Raw genomic sequence first — 17,796 nt, forward strand, 5'->3', positions numbered from 1 at the left:
ATTTGAGTGCCTCTGTTTCTTTGTGAACATGTTCTGTTTGTATGATAACTTCACTATTTGGTATTGTGTTTTTGGATTATTGGTGATCTGGACCCACATTCCTGCATTTCTGGAAAGCTGAACTGAGTCTGGTAAATGTACCAGACAATACATTGACCATCATTCCTGGACAAAACATGCATATGTGTATGTGACAGAATTAAACTTATAAACACACACTTGTGTGCTCAGTGTAGTACCTGATGATTTCAATTTTGTGTTTAGCACCAGAAATTTCTGTGATCTAAACCTCTAGGTTGCATATGTTATTCCAAGGAATGTCCACACAGGCTGAGTGTTTTAGGCCACTTAAGAAGATTTGATTTGTTCTTTGTTAATGTACTCTAACCCTGTTCTGGAGAATGTCTGCTTTGCTCACTGACAAAAGTTATTTTCAACTCCTTCTAACAGCAACATAGTAATGTGTTTTTAATTGATTTAGCACCACATACAGCCGAAGAGTGAGACATCTGGAAAGGTTTTCCAGCCTTTACAACTTTTTATGTTGTTTTACATAACAGCTTAACACCTTGTATTATTTTGGTACCCAGATGAGCCAGGAGCCCTGGAGGCAGAGTGGCTGCTTGGGGAAGAAAATGAGCACTCTATTAAGTTGTAGTAGACTGGAGCTGTCCCATAGTGGCCTTTCCCAAGCCGATGTGTCAGTCACCATGCGGACGTTTCTAAAGCAAACAAATTCCCATGCCAGTTGTTTAGTCTTTGGAAATCTCAAACAAATATCCCAGCTACAAAGTAGAAATAGACTCTCATGACATTGTCACAGTTGGACATGGTCAACTCCAGCACTCCAGAGTGACTAAAAGCAGACCTGTTGTTATTAAAGGAATTTTCCTTTTTGCCTGAATGGAAAAGATGTTTGTACAGCCAGAATTCAGGCTTTAAGTCAGCTGCTTCTGCTGTAAGCAAAGGTATACTTTTGTATATGTGTATAGAGAACAGTATGTCATACAGTGTCAGGAAAAAAAAAAAACATAAGCAAGGCTTTTGAAGATTGCTTAACAACTCACTGCAGTTTGAAGCAACTGTGTAGTTTGCACATTCAGCTTGCATAGTGCTAATTGGCAGGTATAAACTTCCATTACTTGTTAGCTATAATGGTCTCATGGCTCATGTTTTGGTGATTTGACTGCAATTATGGTGAAGAGGAAATTGTTTAAGATTTTTCACCTCACTAATTCTTTAGTGTGGTGTTTTTAGATCCTTCTTCTGAGAGCTTTAAGAGTATGAAAAGTTAGCGGTCACTCATATCTTTCCCACTTGGCGAACTGCAGTCCAGAACAGTAGATCGCTTTGTTACTTAAGTTTTTCTTTTATTACCAGCAGATGTACACTTGCCCTTTCTCAGCCCCCTTTGAGTCGTCCACCAGGCCTCTGCCAGAGGTGCGTGCACAGCCGAACAATATCTCTGGTTCCTCAGCAGAGGCCCCAAGAGGAATGCTCTTATTATCTTCATATGTTCTTTAGAACTTTTGATGTCTCACTTATGAACTTTACTCTCTCTGAGCGGCCGCTTTGATGTCAGGCCTTTTCAGTCGAAATAAACTTATTAGATTTGTGAAATATCTTTGTGAAACATGGTGCAACAAAGGCTCCTTTTGTACACTTCGAACCTTTCTTTGCTTAGACCATCTGGAAAAGAAAAAAGCAAAACTCTGTAAGGCAGTCTTAAGGGAAAAGGAAAAAAGAGGAAAATTTATATGAATGGGTCAGACTTTTAACATCCTCTTTAGAGGCCCCAGCCTAACATCAAGTCTTCTTGTCCCTTCATATCCCTCCTCAGTCCTCGACAGGGCATTGTAATTAATTCTGATAGGCCAGAGCTGATCTGGTGATTAAGCTTGTTAAAGCTTGTTAAGGCTGTCCAGGCTAAGCGTGAGAGATGAGGGTGATGCTCTAAGCCCCCATAATCCCCCTCTCTGGGCTTCTTGCTCTATGACTCAGGATCATTTAGCCATTCTTGTGTTCCACTGTCTCTGACCTCATGAGCTCCCTTTTCATTTTTCCTGATCATCCCTGTATGGCCACAAGGTTTGGAAAGGAGAGCATTGTGGAAGGGTTCACCAGGAGTTATTTTGTATGAGGAGCCCGACATGTCCTAACATGTCCCTCTACATGGAGCACAGCTGAAGATGTGTGTGCTTGTTTGCATTTAGAAAACTGTGTTTGTGGATATGGTTGGGAGAATGTGTGGATTTTAGAGCTTCTTACCTTTCCTTATGTGTTTGTATGTGTAAATATATTATAAATATAAATAATGCAAAAATGCAGGAAACGTTCTCTGAGACATGTCATGGATCTTATGAAAAAAACAAAAATGGACTTCTGACAGGTACACTTACACTTTTAGAGCGCACTAGCAAGTAACGATTGTTTGGATCTGTCTTCAATTGGAAGTTCTAACATTATTAAAAAAACTGTCAGTATTACAGAAACACAATTTAGCTATTTCTTTACTGTTCCAAATGAGGATGTCACCAAAGTAGAGTATACTACTAGAGTAGTATGTTAATGTCAGTTGTAAAATTATAACTTTGTATAGAGTTTGCTAAGGTAACATTGGCGTAGCCACACTAATACTGTTATAATTTCTGTTCTCCTAAATCATAAATTAATTTGCCTCTTGATGGGCATGCATGGTTACTCCTGTGAAGTAGTTGCCTAGGGCAAACTTTTTGTCTGGCATTCTGTTTTCTTCTTGTTTATTTAGCAGCTTATCTCCGTGGTTACCCTGACTCATCACCTTTCTCTTTACCGGCTGAGAGAAAGCTCCTATTATGCTCATCCTCAGGACACTGTGCCTTTTGTTCCCTGTTTGTTTGTCCTCTACCACCTTGAACTTCATGATTGCATCCTTTGGCTAGTCTTTAACTTGATGTCACAACACATTTTTGCTTTCTGTCATTGCTTAAGCTCTCCTGACGCTGTTGATGACAGTCTCTTGTGTCTTCTGTTAAGGTGCACAGCGATAAACAGCGAGATGAGCCCCTCTACTTTGGTGAAGTCCCAACTTTCTCTTTAATTACCTCTTCGCTCAAACCCTACACAGACTCGCTGCACAATTAATGGGGGGCACTTATCGTCAGCTTAGTGCCTCCATTCATCTCCACACGGGCCACAGGCCCCTTTCCTAGCAAGGGGGTCGACATTATTTAGTTCTCATGCCCTTGTGAGGGTCTGGATTAATAAACAAAAAGGGAGGCAAGGATCCAGGGCTTCCTATGCCATCACAAAGTCTGCATTGCTTTTGAAAAGATGAAAAAGAGCAAGCGAGTGGGACGTTGTTCGCCAGGGGCCTAAAAGCCCTCTTTTTCTTGTGATAAAATGCATTGTCCTCATGTATCGTTCTCTGTAATTAATGACTTCTGGAAAATAGCAGTGACTTGCTAAGAAAGCAATTAAGGAACCTGTCACTATAGTGGTCTGCATGGGCTAAGACATTCTGCAGTGTGGTTGGTGTAAAGACTAGATGTATTTTAGTATTGCATAGGATAGTCTACTGGGTTTCCTAGAAGTCTGGGGACCAGCATGTTTTTCCAGAGCATTTGAATCAAGTGTCTTTAAGCAGGAAAAATACCAAACCGTGCTGGACCCCACCCCTCTAGAACTGGAGTTAAGTGCTCCTGATATAGTGATAGCAGAATTGTTCTCATATGGGCTGCTTGCACAATATTCCTTTTCCAAGCAACACGCCTGTTCTGGTCAGTGCCTGCTCCAGATTGGTCAATTTTATTCCAAGTTAGACAGCCTGCTTAATGTAGCACCAATATTAGCCTGACCCAAAAATGAATTTGATATTTACCATCCAGCAAAAGCCAGCAGTAAAGCTCCAATATCATTGTTTTCAGAAGAAGCTTTGAATTGCACGTCTAGCTGTGAAGATTCTCCAATATTCTTCCATTAGCTACTGTGCTACAGGTCAATAAAGAGGCAGGAGAAGCTACACAGGGGATTGAAACATAAAGAAATGGATAGAAGCATAACAAAGAAACAATGGAAAGAGGTGAGGAGATAACTAAAGTTAGCTCCTGACATGTGCTAACCGGAAGTAAACAGATGCTGTTAGGAAAGAGGATATACGTCATGCTACACTGCGCCAGTAGTCGATTCCTTCACCCTAGTTAGACTGAGGAGTGTGTCAGCTGTTCTTTTCAGGGTGCAGCATAAAAGTGAAAAGAGAAGCACTGTGTGTCATCAGCTATTTTCCAGTTATGATACTGAGCCTCAGACTCCCAGCACACCTCCGTGCTCTGTGAAGATGGATTAGGTTGACGAGAGCTTGAGGCAGTGGTGTACCTTTTTGACAGTGTTTTAGTTCTACTACACAGACAGCTCCTACTATGCAGTATAGCAGTGTTTACTGGTATAGGTTAAGATGGGTGTGGGGACTGTGTGTACATATATAAACAAATACAGAAAAGTGTAGCTTGCCCTACATTAACATGCACCATTAAAACCTCTGGCAGAGCGCCGTAGCCTTAATCTTAATGCTGTGAATAGAAAGCTGCTTTGGGGGACAGTGTGAGGTCCAGCTAATGCATAAGGGGATTGTTTGATGTGAAAACATTGCAACGAGGACGTCTTACCCGATGGGGTTTACAATGAGTTTGATCTACTTTGCTGGGCCATATTACAGTAAAGTAGGACCCTTGGTGCAGCTCCACTCAGACCGAGAGGAGTGCATTTGTGTGTGTGTTGGTTGTGAGGACCCCATCTGTGCCTGTTTTCTCTGAGGCCTGGTCATGTGACCTGCCCTTCATGTTTTAATGCCTGGTTTAATTTGGGAAAGTGCTGTGAGATGGATGGTCTCTGTTAAAGAACGTCTCACGTCAAGAATGAGACGCCTGGAGCATTTACAAGAGTCCATTTATCCAGTCGGCTTGCCTTTTTAAAGAAGCATTATGCCAGATAGTGAAGCTAACAGCATGGACAATCCTTGGTGTTGTGATTTGGAAGATTTTTGGGGAATAGAACGAATAAAGAATATAATAATAAAAGAGCTTTGTTTAGCTCTGAATCTGACTGCTGTTCCACAGGCTAGTTTTGGACCTTGCCACATTTTTAGATCATTACTGCTATGCATGAAGTTTGTGATATCTTAATATCTGTATTTCCAGAATAATATAACATGCAGAGCCTCTTATTAGTATGTCTAGGCACAATCTGTAGTTAAAGCAATATTTGTCTGGAAAGTCTAACATTGCCAGTGATGAATGAAAGCCGGGAGGCCCATGCTGTGCTTACTGTCCTTCATTCATAGTTGGTCTTGTTAGGCTTTACATGTAAATTCTTCCTTTAACAGAACACATTTCTTCTATGTGGAGAATGATAGCAGGTCCACTGCTGCTTAGTCTTGATGACTGATCTCTTCTGGATTTATTTATTTTTGGCTGATGGCTGCATGGTTGTTAGGGTCCAAAAATCCTCTCACCACCCCAACTGGACAGAAACTGTGCTTGGCCAGAGCATCTCTAAAGCTGACTGGCCTAATTGACCCTGATGCCTCTGTCAGTTGTTTGGATTACTATGAGTCGTAGCTGAGTAGTTGTCTGAAAAGAGCCACCCAGAAGCTCACAAGCACTAATCAAAACTAAGTTAAAGGGTGCTTTTCTTTCTTTACACCTCTACATCTCCTTGCCTGAGAACCACTCTCAGGAGAGACCCCCTGCTGACCTCATCCTCAAACAGAGCACAGGATGATATTCTTTTTATCAAATTCTTGATAAAAATTCTTATCAAATTTTTCTTTTTTTTCAAGTACCCGTTACACCATTTTATCATATTTGAAAAGAGATGCTACTTAAAAACACAGTAATGAACAAAACTCATGGACCACCTTTTTGCTCAATTTCCAGTCAAAAAGGTTATTCATTTTTTAGTGTCAGACAAAAAGCAGGAAACCACTCTTGCACTTCTTGCTTATGGACTAATGAGTGTAAATTTGTAATTTGGGATTACTTTGATTGTGAGAAGCAGAAAATGTAACCAACCTCTAAGACTGAATTTTTGAGATGTAGAAAAACATCCTTGCTGATTTTTATGAAAAACAAAATGTAAGGATGGAAACTGCATTGAACACAAAGTGTGGACACACTAAATACTGATAAATTTGAAATATTTAGTATTTAAGACTTTAGTGTGATTTTCTGTTAAATATTTGTTTTAACTTTCTTTTCAGACACTGAAACATGAATATCTTTGGATAGTACACAGTACTGAATAATTGTGGTCTGTATGCCTGATTAGGCTTCCACAATAATGTGTTTTGTAATTTGGTGAAGTGGTAGTGTTGGATAGTTTCATTTTTCCTGTGAAAAACTAACCATTTCTTTTACAACAAATCTTTGGATTGACCTTTTTATCTCATACACTCAGGTTTGTACATACTCTCAAGTTTCACAATGACTCCAGTAATAGGTAGATATATGTGAGCGACTCCTGGGCGAGTTCTTTCACACCGTTAAGTATGTGTGCTCAATTAAGCGGCCAGGTAGCTGATCTCAATGCAAAAATAACATTGTTGGTCAAGACTGTTGACATTGCAATGATAACATCAAATCACTCAAGCCTATTCTCTGTCTACAATCTGTCTGAGCTTGCTGAGCAGATCTACAGTACAGCTGAATGAACTGGGAACAGAAGGGTTTGTTGCACTGCTGGTATGGCATAAAAGATTTGGAATTAAATTGCAGTGGGAGGACTGGGCAAAAGTCTATTAAAAAGACGAAAACTATGTTAATTTGGTCTATGGGAAACAGACTCTTCTACAGTGTCTGCCAGTAGACATTAAAAATTATTTTAAGCTGTATTTGTAAGTAGGTTTAACTGTTTATTTTGTTGATAAGCTAATGTGTTTCTCTCTGTCTTTCTGTATGCCTGTCTCCTCTCATACAGCTGTTTGAATGCTTGCACATACTGCAAAACCAAGCATGCCAGAGGGGTCCTCGCCAGCTACCCCATTGAGGAACTAGTGGAGAGAGCCAGACAGTCCCTCCAGGGTAAGTCCCAGTCAGTTCCAATGGCCGCAACTCTCTGGGTCATGGAGAGTCCGTCTCAGGCTTATTTTTAGCCCTTCTTGATCTCTGCCAGTGTCTCTGAAACAGGCCAGAGCTGGGGGGAGACATTAGCCATGAATGTGTTAAGACCGATTGATTTTCATTGGGTTCTGCATGTGAGCGTTGACCAGAATGCACCCCAAAGCCACGATAGCTTTCATGCAGTGTGTCATAATGGTCACTGGGCAGAGATCAAGGGGAGACACTTCTGTAATCTTCCTCAGCCAATCACTTCAGCCAGTCATCCACTCCAGCCAGTCACTAAGGTCACTGTGTCTTTGTTTCTCTGAGTCTTTGTTTCTCTGAAGACGTCATTTGATTGGTGAAGTCAGTAAGAGTAAAGGACTCTTAAATAGCCCATGTCATGGAAAAATGAACTTTCCTTTTCTTTTTTGAAATAACAGAGAATGATGTAGTATGTAGACTTTGCTAAAGTTTCAGAATGTACTATGCACTCCCCAGTCCACACTGTCTAATTGAGAACTTAAGCTGCAAAAACAGCTAATTTTGAAATCATTGTTAAGGTTCGATACCAGTTTTTCCTAAAACCTAACATCCAAGCCAGAAGCTATTTAGAACACTTTATTTTTAAAAGTGTCCTACATAGTTTAATCTTTAATCTTCAAATCTTTGGCTGTAGTTGGTTTAAATCACCTGTGGAAGCTTAAGAAGAGGCCCAGAAAAAGATTGTTCCCTAGATCAGTGGTTCCCAATCTGGTCCTCAGACCACCCACAGGGTCTACATTTTTGCTTCAACCAAACTTGCAACACCTTGGGGATGAAAGCAAAGTGTGGACCATCTTGAGGGCCCTAAGGACTGGGTTGGGAACCACTACTCTATGGTCTAATGTTTATGATCTTAATGTTTAAAACTAATGCCTCTAAACAAATATACATCCAGCCCAGGTGTGTTTGGACACTCTTTGCACTTGAGTAGATGCTGGATGGAACTGGGTTTTTGTGTGCATTTTTGCTGGACCTGGAAGAGTCAATGTCCCTAACTGACTTGTTTACCATTGTTTAAATGCTCACATCTAAGTGTTTCCAGATAAGTCACACAGCATAGACCATTGTGGTGATATATAAACAAAACTTTTGTTTGTTGTGGCTACAGCACTTGCAAGTACAAAGCTGATTAATTTGTTAGTACTAAACACTGCAATAAAGTTGCTGCCATAAAGAGAGATCACTTACTCATAGATGGGAAGTTATTTTCTCTGCCATTAAATTTCATTAGTTTTAGCATGAGCTTCTTTGATTAGCTGGATAGCAGGATCCAGATCAAGGGAACCAACACAGAGTTCAGCAGAGTTTGGTTGTTCTTCATGGGATTGCGCACCCCTAGTTTAGACAAATCAGTCTGGCTCATCCAGATTTGTCTGGTCTTGCTACATTTCATCTTTCATGTTTTAAAATGCAGTTGTTTTGTTATCTGCCATTTGTCTATTTAGCAACAGGCTATAGAGGTGGTCTCATGTTGTGACCTTTTTCATCTTCATATTGCATGGACTGGGTTTAATGATTGAGTTTGGGGGCAGCAGTTTTGGCTTTGACTAGTTTAGGCCACTTTGAGACAGTGATGAAAATTGTCCATTGGCTCCCATGATACTGGTGGTTGCTCAGGAGAGTATGCAGTATTTGCTGAAGTGATGAAAATGCATGTGTTTTTGTATGCGTGTCTCTGTGGTTTCTGTTTGAGGCTGTGAGGTACAGTGTGTATATGTGTGGAACCAGCAAAGGGAAGAGAAACTCCTAGGGCTGAGCATTAGCTCTACAGCAGGAAGCTACACGGGAACTGGCCGTTACTTAGCTTCTGAGCAACTGATCGAGAAAAGAGGAACTAAGGCCATGCGGGTACCACACTCACGATTGAGCTGTCTTGAGCAATCATCATGCTGTGTTGAGTGTGTGTATGTGTTTTCTGGGAGGTTGTTTTTGGGAGTTCAGAGGAGCGTGAGAATGCTGTGTGTTTTTTGTGTGCTCTGCTGAAGTGTGTTTACATGCAAAATAGAGTCAGTGTGTGGGTGTGTATTCACTTTATGGACTTTTTCTGTGTGTGAGTGTGTGGTGTGTGTATGTGTATATATATATATATGTATGTATGTGTGTGTGTGTGTGTGTGTGTATATATATATATACAACAGCTGTGTATATATATATATATATATATATATATATATATATATATATATATATATATATATATATATATATATATATAGCTGTTGTGGGAAGAAAACCTTTTATCTCCAAAATGATTACTTTTAAAGCAAGTCAATGGGACCAGACCCACCCCAAGTAATTTTGGGTCATTTCTTTTACTCTATTCATCATGAAAGTTGCACACACATACATGTAAAGGGCAAAGGGTATTTTCAAATGAAACAGTCAAAACTGAAAATTGTCAAAAATGGAGTTTTTTTTCCAGACAACAGCAATATGTGTGTCTCTGTATTCTAGAGATTACACACTTCAGCACATTTCAATTCCCAATTATTGAATTTAATCATTGGAAAAAATGAAAACACAATATGTGGCAAAGGTTATGGCACATTTTCCATTTTCCACTTTTATTTTTTCCCGGTACGTTAAATTCCACATGCAGAAATTTACAATCGAAAGTTTCCATGTTTATGTTTACTCCCTGTTGAGGACCTATTAACTAATTTTTACCTAGAAAATCCACAAAACATGTTATTTGACATGGGGTGTTCAACTTTCTCATACTTTCACTGTGTAATATACAATAAATCTACATAATATCACAGCCATTTTTGCCAAAACTATTTTTTCACTTCTACCTAGGACGGTTTTAAAATTTTTGTACCATATTTTATTCAGAGTTTCTTCTAACTAGTTATGTAATTACACAGTTATTATTAAATAATAAAGCAAAACTACCAAAACAGTTCTTCTACTGGTCGTTCATGGTGTGTGTGGGGGGGGTGGGGTGGTGGGTGGGGGGTGGGTGTGGTGAGTGTGTGTGTGTGTGTGTGTGTGTGTGTGTGGCCTTGGGTATATGGTCCTCCTGAATGTGTGCCATGAGCCTCCTGCCTGTTTCTTGGCGTTCCTGTGACCTCCCCTCAGTAATCGCTGTTAGCCTGATTCTTTCACACAGCTTCTATTCCGTGGATTTATTTAATTTATCCTGAACTTTCGATGGATTTTCGTTATTATTCAAATGTGATTTGGGGGTAAAAACCTGCTGCAGAGGCACTGCCTTTTGCAAAAGGCAATTTGAATGATGCGAGTGGCAGGGCGACTTTATTTATTTATTTATTTATTTATTTATTTATTAGTTCCTTACTTACTTTGTCCTTTCCTCAAAAGCCTGCCGAAATGCTGGGTGGAGAGAGGCAGGAGAAGAGGGTGAAGAGGCTGAGTGTGCTTGATTGTCAAACGAGGACAGCAGCCCCACCCCATCCTCTCCATCACAGCAGCCCTGGGTCTTTGAAGCTTGCTGGAGGATTTCTGGGCTTTGTTTCCCTGTGATTTCCATTGGAGAGATGGGGGTGGTATGATATCTGAGAACCTGAAGCTCATCTTGCCTTTACTAGTTCTGTCTCTCTGTCCCTGTGTCCCTGTTTTTCAGCATGAGTGATCTCAGATTGGGCTTACTAACTACAACTTGGATTTACATGATCTTGCTGTGGACTCTTGCAATCTTACAGTACTTTTCTCACATATACGGTTGGAAGATAGTATAGCTGTGATGTCAGCAGTATTGACCAATGATGTTACTGTAGCGTTGAGATGGTGTTTGGGAAATTTGCTTCTCAAATTTGAGTGCATGTCTGGCATTGCGAAAGAAGGTGTTCACAGGTCAGATTCAGATACATCTAACTAATTTTTTTGAATACTATAAACAATGATATCAGCTACAAGGATCTTCATATAAGAACTGGTGGAAAGTCAGGTACGAAACTCGTTGCGGTGTTGGAAGCTGCTCAACATGACAGTAAAAGGGAAACAAGTGCATTGACATTACTGAGTGGATAAATATATGATTTGTGGGGGAGAGACACAACAGCAAAGAACAGTATACAGAACATTAAGGATAAATATACAAGACACAAGGGCAAACAATGCATGTCACACTATGTACATTTTTGTACAAAATTAATTGCACAATATTTGACTGAAGGAAGGGGCGATGCCTAACGTAAACATGTAAGTTTACGATAAGATGCTACAGTTCAGTGGTGTGGGCTGTATGAGGCACATCAATGATAACAGTTTGGCTGGAATGGTATGGAAGGTTTTCATGGCTGGTTTTCAGGGAAGAATGCTGTTTCAGTTATAAAGTTGTAAAAACAATGTTTAGATGTATTTATTTGGATATTGGTTAAAATTAGTTTGCCTTTTTATTTTTTTCTATGAACATATGCTTACACTTCTCTTTCTCAATTTTATTTTTATTTCTGTCTTGTTAGATCTTTGCAACATGCGCCAGCTCTCTGAGCACAGACTGGTGGTGCAGTGTGCAACATAGCAATATCAAACAACTGTCCTGCCTGGGATTTGGGCTTTAACCCAGGCCTGGCTGTCTTTACTTGAACAGAAATGGCTGTTAGTAGTCTGATGCCAGTCTTTACGATTTGAAGGAGATGAGGAATGATCAGAAGTGTGAATTTGGGCATGCATTTTTTAAAAGATATGCATTAGGGCTTCACAATATGTTGTTTGTTCATCATTATTGCAGTAATACTGCAGAGAGCTTCAGTATGCAAATGTGCCCTTTAAACGGTGACCATCCTAACCAAAGACATTACTGAGAAGTGTGAATCTAGGTGTGGTGAATTATGTCACCCACATGCATCGCATTGTCTCTATTGTTAGTTTTATACATGCGAAGAAGTCAGAAGTCAGAAGTCAACGATGAGAGCTATGTCACAGTTACGACCACACATACAAAAAGCCCAGTACACGGATGTAATGTTATAGATTTACTGCTCATGGCATTGCTAATTCATTGTGCTTCCCAAAAAACCACTACAGTATGGTAATTAACAGAGACTTGTTTATAACTCAGTAATCAGTTATGGATCCATCGACTGCCCTCTGTTCTTCTCTTGATGTGATTGAATCGAGACTTGTTTTCATTTCCGTACATGCTGTTTGACCTCCAGGACTCACCTCTGTAACGACAGTCCACTTTCCAGATCACTGCAGAGCTGCTGGCCTGGTATCATAATGGTCTACACCAATCTGGAATTATAAAAAGACAAACAATGCCACCAGACGGCAGCAGTCTTTGGTGTTCATGACAACAGACATTTATTGTTTAATACAGAACAGAGCTAACCTTTGTTGCCTGTAAACCCACACTGGTTTGGTATTACTCAGTAGTTTATTGAAAATGATTAGCTTGACACATTTGACTCTTCCGTGTGCTGTGGATACGTTGAGTATGCTTAAGTTGTTAGGCAAATGAGCTGGGCAACCGTTTTCCATAAACTGTCTCAGTGAACTCAACAATCATCTTTTATAGGGTACAAAGGCCTTGTTCTTTTTTTAGTGAATTTGTGGTTTTGACTCTGCTTCCTTTCTCAGAATAGATGCAGCTCAGACTGATGAGTTGCCATTGTTGGCAAAAGTGCTTGTTAAAATCAGAGTTGAGTGTGTGTTTGGGGGGAGACTTACAGTGTTATTAAATCAATTCTTTAGTTCTCTAATTATTATTGTGCAAAAAAATGTTATGGAGTCTAATAAGGCACTGAGAGATTTGTCCAAAGCACTAACCCCTTGTGTAAAATTGCTAATTCCTAATACATTTGTTCACTGTACATTGTAAATCTCGTGTACTACTCTGCAATACAATACTACATGTTAGGCAGATACTGTTCGTTTTAATACGGTGTTGTAGTACTATGTGTTGTAATACTGGCGTTGCACCAGTAATTAATTTTTATGGCCATTTCCAATTTCTTTACTGCCAAATTTGCAGATGTCTGATTTTAAAAGGGTGAAAGGTCACACTCTGTGGGATAAAAGTACACATGAAACACAGTAACTCTGTACTTTTTTTAGTCACAGTATACAACACAATCAATATTTTTTGCTCTTTATTAGGCCAAATTTTATTTTTTAAAATTTTAAATCAGTTTCCTACTTAAGTAGCATGAATCAAATGAAGCACTACATCGAAAGTAAGAGGCAACTGGCTGCACTCTCAGCCAGATGCACTCTCAGCCCCAGTGATGTCACGTGCACATGCACTCTCTGCCACAATAGCAGAAGCAGCCCAACGGCACGTTAACTTTTGGCCGCTGCTGCTTAGCAATATCATCACTTAACCCATTTTTCATCCATAAAACGGCTAGAGAGTTGCATTTAATGTACCTGCCTGTTGAAAAAAATCATAGAACCCATTAAAAGTGTCTGTTGGTTCCTGGTGGTTTTCAGTAGTCGCTAATGGTAGTCTGTGTTTTCCTGATGGGTTGATATCACAGTGTAAAGGATTCTGTTTGTTTGATCAGGTATTTTGGGACTGATTCCACATATATTTGGTCGTTTCCTAACGGCCTCTTACGGCAACCATCAAGCCAATTCCCATTAGGAAGCAAAACCATCAGGTTTTATTCCTAACGGCCCTGCAAACGCAGTTATGTTGTGACAATGTACTGTTTTTTTGCCCACAGCATTGTCTGCTTGGTGCTCTCTACGTTGTCACAACGTTGAAATGTAATTACTCAGGAAGTTATGACGACGCTGTCTGACAACTTTCCAGAAGGTTGTGACAATGTTGATGAGACAGCAAAAGTAATCGGTACTTCGTTGACTGTACATTGTCACAACCTCCTAGAATCCTTGAATGAGTTCTATTTTAATCAATATTACAGTTTTTGATAACTGGTTCTAATAGTCTTCAGCATGGCTTTCATGAGTTTCAGCAGTAGCCTTTTCGTTTTTTCTGCGAATAAACCTGACATTCATGTCTTATCCTCGTGGTAGGTTTTATTTTGAAAATTTCCATAATTGCCTTATTATCAGTATGACAACGTTAATATACATTCAATGTAACTCTTTTTGCCCAACAGTACGTGTTTCGCTGTTTTTCCTCATAAAACAGACAAAAACACTGTCGTGGCAGAGCGTGCACTGACATCAACAATAGGCTGGCGGTGCATGTCAGGCTGAGAGTGCATGTCTACAGCCACACCCTTCTCAAAAGTACAGCATTTACCTGCCTCAAGTTATTTCCGTAATAAAATTACTACACAGATCTGCCAAAATATAAACATTGGCCTAATTTGTTCACTTTGTGTTTTGAGCAAAAAAATCTGTCAGTTTTGATCTTGGCAATTCCAGTGTTGTGTCTCATATTGGAATACCTTGTATTGTACTAGGTAATACTGTATGTTGTATAGATTGTAATTCTGTATGGACATTGTAGTAATATGAATAAAAATACTTACACACGTAATATTATAATTGCACAAAGGAGGAACCGGGTCATACTTCCACCAGAAGTCCACTTCTGTCCAATCAGCACCGATCCTGCTACATCTTTAGCATCTCTGCGTTTAATTACAACTCTTGCAACACATCCTTTCTGTTTTAAGACACTACAGGTTGTTGATTAGCAGGAGATTTAATTTCTCTATTCCTCCACCCATTGCAGTTTAAATCACTGTGCTGCAGGCACAGCTTCAGCCGGAGGCATGCGTGGAAGGCCAGTTTGTATGTAAGGTCCTCATGTTTATTTTTCTTTTTTTCTCTATCATTAGCCACTAGTCCATGAACCTATTAAAGAAGAGGTCCTGCTTTGATTCAAGATTTTTTTTTTCTCTTTTCATTCGCTCTGTGTTGCTCCCTTACTGGCGTGTGCCATCTGTTTATCTGTGAAATGGTAATAAAATTTTACATTAATTACTTAACAGTGGGAGGCCCATTACTGAAGTATACTATGAGACATCCATATGTGGAGAGTTTATTGATCTACAGTAAATGCCATCAGTTTGCTTTTCATCAGCCAGCACCTATGGGCCTTCAATAGCTCTCTTTCTCTCCCTCTCTCTCCCTCTCTCTTTTTCTCTCCCCCCTTGCTCTGTTTTTCTCTCCCCCCTTGCTCTGTTTTTCTCTCCCCCCTTGCTCTGTTTTTCTCTCTCTCTCTCTCTCTCTCTCTCTGATCCCCCTCGCTCACTCTCTCTCAAACTCTCTCTCTTTCGCTGTCTACCTAATCTCTTTTCCCCTTTCATTTTTTCTTCTTACTCTCTCTTGTGCTTTCTGTTTTGCAGTCTTTCTTTACTCTTTCACTCTCTCACACATTCTTTTTTCCTCTCTCTCTCTCTCTCTCTCTCTCTGTCTCTCTCTCTCAGCCAGCTCATCTTTCTAATTTCTCCTCTAACTAATCCACATAGTATTTTTAGCTCCTTTTTGATCATCGTGGTTGTACTCAGTAGAGGAGCTTCATTAACCCTGTTCTTCATTTGGAGAGAATCCCTCTCCCAAAACTTCTACAGGGTTGTATGGCTGTCACATCATGTAGTTGTGTAGTGGGGACAGAAACTGGGACTACCCTGCGTAGCAGTTATGATGATTGTGTTGCTCCTAACCTGCACCACATTAAGCGCCTTGCTCTGCAGGAGGTCCATCGATCAGAACGAAAAGATGAAACTATTGACGGCCTGTATCTGAAATTAACACACTCGCGGATCCAGACCAAGACGTTATTATTTATTTAGTGCTGTTCTTTTATTCATGATATTTTGTAAGCCGATTCAGCACCCTGAACTTTCATTAGGGAGTCTATCGATTTGATCCAGCGCTGGTCATCAGTAGCCCTGTGTGGACATCTCGGCGTTGGCTTTCACAAACCCCACGAGGAAATTACAGAAGTAGACTGGTGAAGTGTTTAGGCCAAGGATACTAAGGGTGGTTTTCTTGGACCCACACTAAATCTGGTGTTGGTTTTAAACAGATGACGCAAACGAGAATCAGCTGTTATGGTAGCATTTAAGTCAGACATACATCACCTTTCACATAGTAAGAAACCTCTACCTTCTTGCTCCACCTTGCAGATTACAGGTAAAATCTGTTAAACAATTTGTGTTAATCGTTCTCTAGTTCTTAGTCAGTGGTCAGTTTCTGACCACAGAGCCGCTCTTGGCTGGAAATTTTCAACCTGGCAGTGACACTGATGTGTGAAAGCCTCAACAACTCCACTGTGTCTAATACACTAAAACCAGTATAATGTAAGAGTTTCTAATAAAATAGCTAGTGAGTGTATATTTGACTCTGCTCTGCTGGTTTTAATGTTAATTCTTATGGCTCATTTAATATGCATAAAAGTTTATTTAATCTAAACCGAATGATGAGAATAGCTAGTACTTACAGCAGTGAGATTCACAAGTCGCTTCATTTAAGTCTGGGTCTTTAGAGAATTTCAGTGTTATTAGCTGTGTCTCAGGCTTGACATAGCTTTTATTGAGTCTTTCATTATAGAAAAACTGAAGGACAGAACTGAACTGGTACATGCAGTAAATGTGCTGTTAAATTAAGGCACAAAACAGTTGGTTTTAGTTGAATTGGTTTTGAAGTTTTATTAACTTTTAAAGGATTTTGATCTGTAACTTACTAAAACTTTGGCAAGGTGGTTAACTACAGCGAAAGTATATTAGCTATTGGTGGTTTTGCCTCTTTTCTTTAAATGCTGTGTTTACTGTATGTAGTGCTTGTTCTGTCCTTGGAAGTGAAAATTTCTATAATATAATTAAAACTAGCTCCATGATCAGAGCAAATTTAACTTTTTTGCTGCTTTCCTGCCCCTACCCATTAGTTGGGCTTGAATGGTGGTGAGGCACTTGGCATTCATTGCAGTTCATTTATTTAAAAAGCGAAAAAAAAAAAATTGCTTAAAAGATTATCAACTAGCAAAAGAAAAAAGAGCATTTTTCGTCATGGCAGTGACTACGGTTGCCAATGTAATAATGTAAAATCACTGCAATAATGCAGTGCCCTCAAAACCCGACACTGCGTCTGACTGTAGCAAAACTGGAACGCAAAATCACACAGTTAAGGTTGGAATGAAAAAATTGTTCTTAACTGCATTAAGATTGGTGATCCTAATTCATGTCTCAAGTTGCCGTCTCTTCCGAACTGATGTGTGTACAGACATTAAATTTAAGCCCAAAGCTGTCCCAAATCTGCAACATTAGTTCTGCTAAATTTGAAACTCAAACCTAATCTTATGCACTAGAGATGGGTCATTGTAGTCACAGTTTTACAGTGCTTTCTTTTGTTGCTAAGCATTTAAGCTAATGACAGAACATGCCAAGCTTTGAATTCTGCACATTTGTCATATCCTTATAGTATTTAGTATCAGTATATTTTGAGGGAATTGCCCATCAGACCTGATGGAGGACAGCATCAGCTGTAAAGTTCCTCTCACTCCTGCTGCTGTAGATATGCTTAAAGCACTTTCACAAGCAGGGGGAAAGATCCACTGTCAGTGTGAGAGAGAGAGCTCGAGGAGAAACCCTATGATTTGTCAGTCCCTGGTGAGATCGAGTCAGGTAGCAGACCTCTGTTTGGAACACAGCGAGTGACTTCACTTGCCTTTGTTAAACTTACAGGATACGTAGCCGAGACTCACTTTCTTTCTTCTTGGCTGTTTTTGTAGGAATCACCAGGCTTTTGTTTGGGTTTCTCTGCATGAGCATGAATGTGTGTGTGTGCATGT

General features: G+C 39.8%; 1 protein-coding gene across 2 annotated transcripts in view; it reads left to right on the top strand.

The window, feature by feature from the left end:
* The window catches only part of cdkal1 (CDK5 regulatory subunit associated protein 1-like 1), a 350,180-nt gene that overhangs the window by 149,972 nt on the left and 182,412 nt on the right, over nucleotides 1–17,796 (top strand). For both annotated transcript variants that reach the window (XM_036588203.1, XM_036588209.1), the window contains exon 8: nucleotides 6,952–7,055. In XM_036588203.1, coding sequence (XP_036444096.1) covers nucleotides 6,952–7,055 — 104 coding nt within the window. The remainder of the gene's footprint in view (nucleotides 1–6,951; nucleotides 7,056–17,796) is intronic.

Source organism: Colossoma macropomum, unplaced genomic scaffold (assembly GCF_904425465.1).
Source record: "Colossoma macropomum unplaced genomic scaffold, Colossoma_macropomum, whole genome shotgun sequence".
Lineage (NCBI taxonomy): Eukaryota > Metazoa > Chordata > Actinopteri > Characiformes > Serrasalmidae > Colossoma > Colossoma macropomum.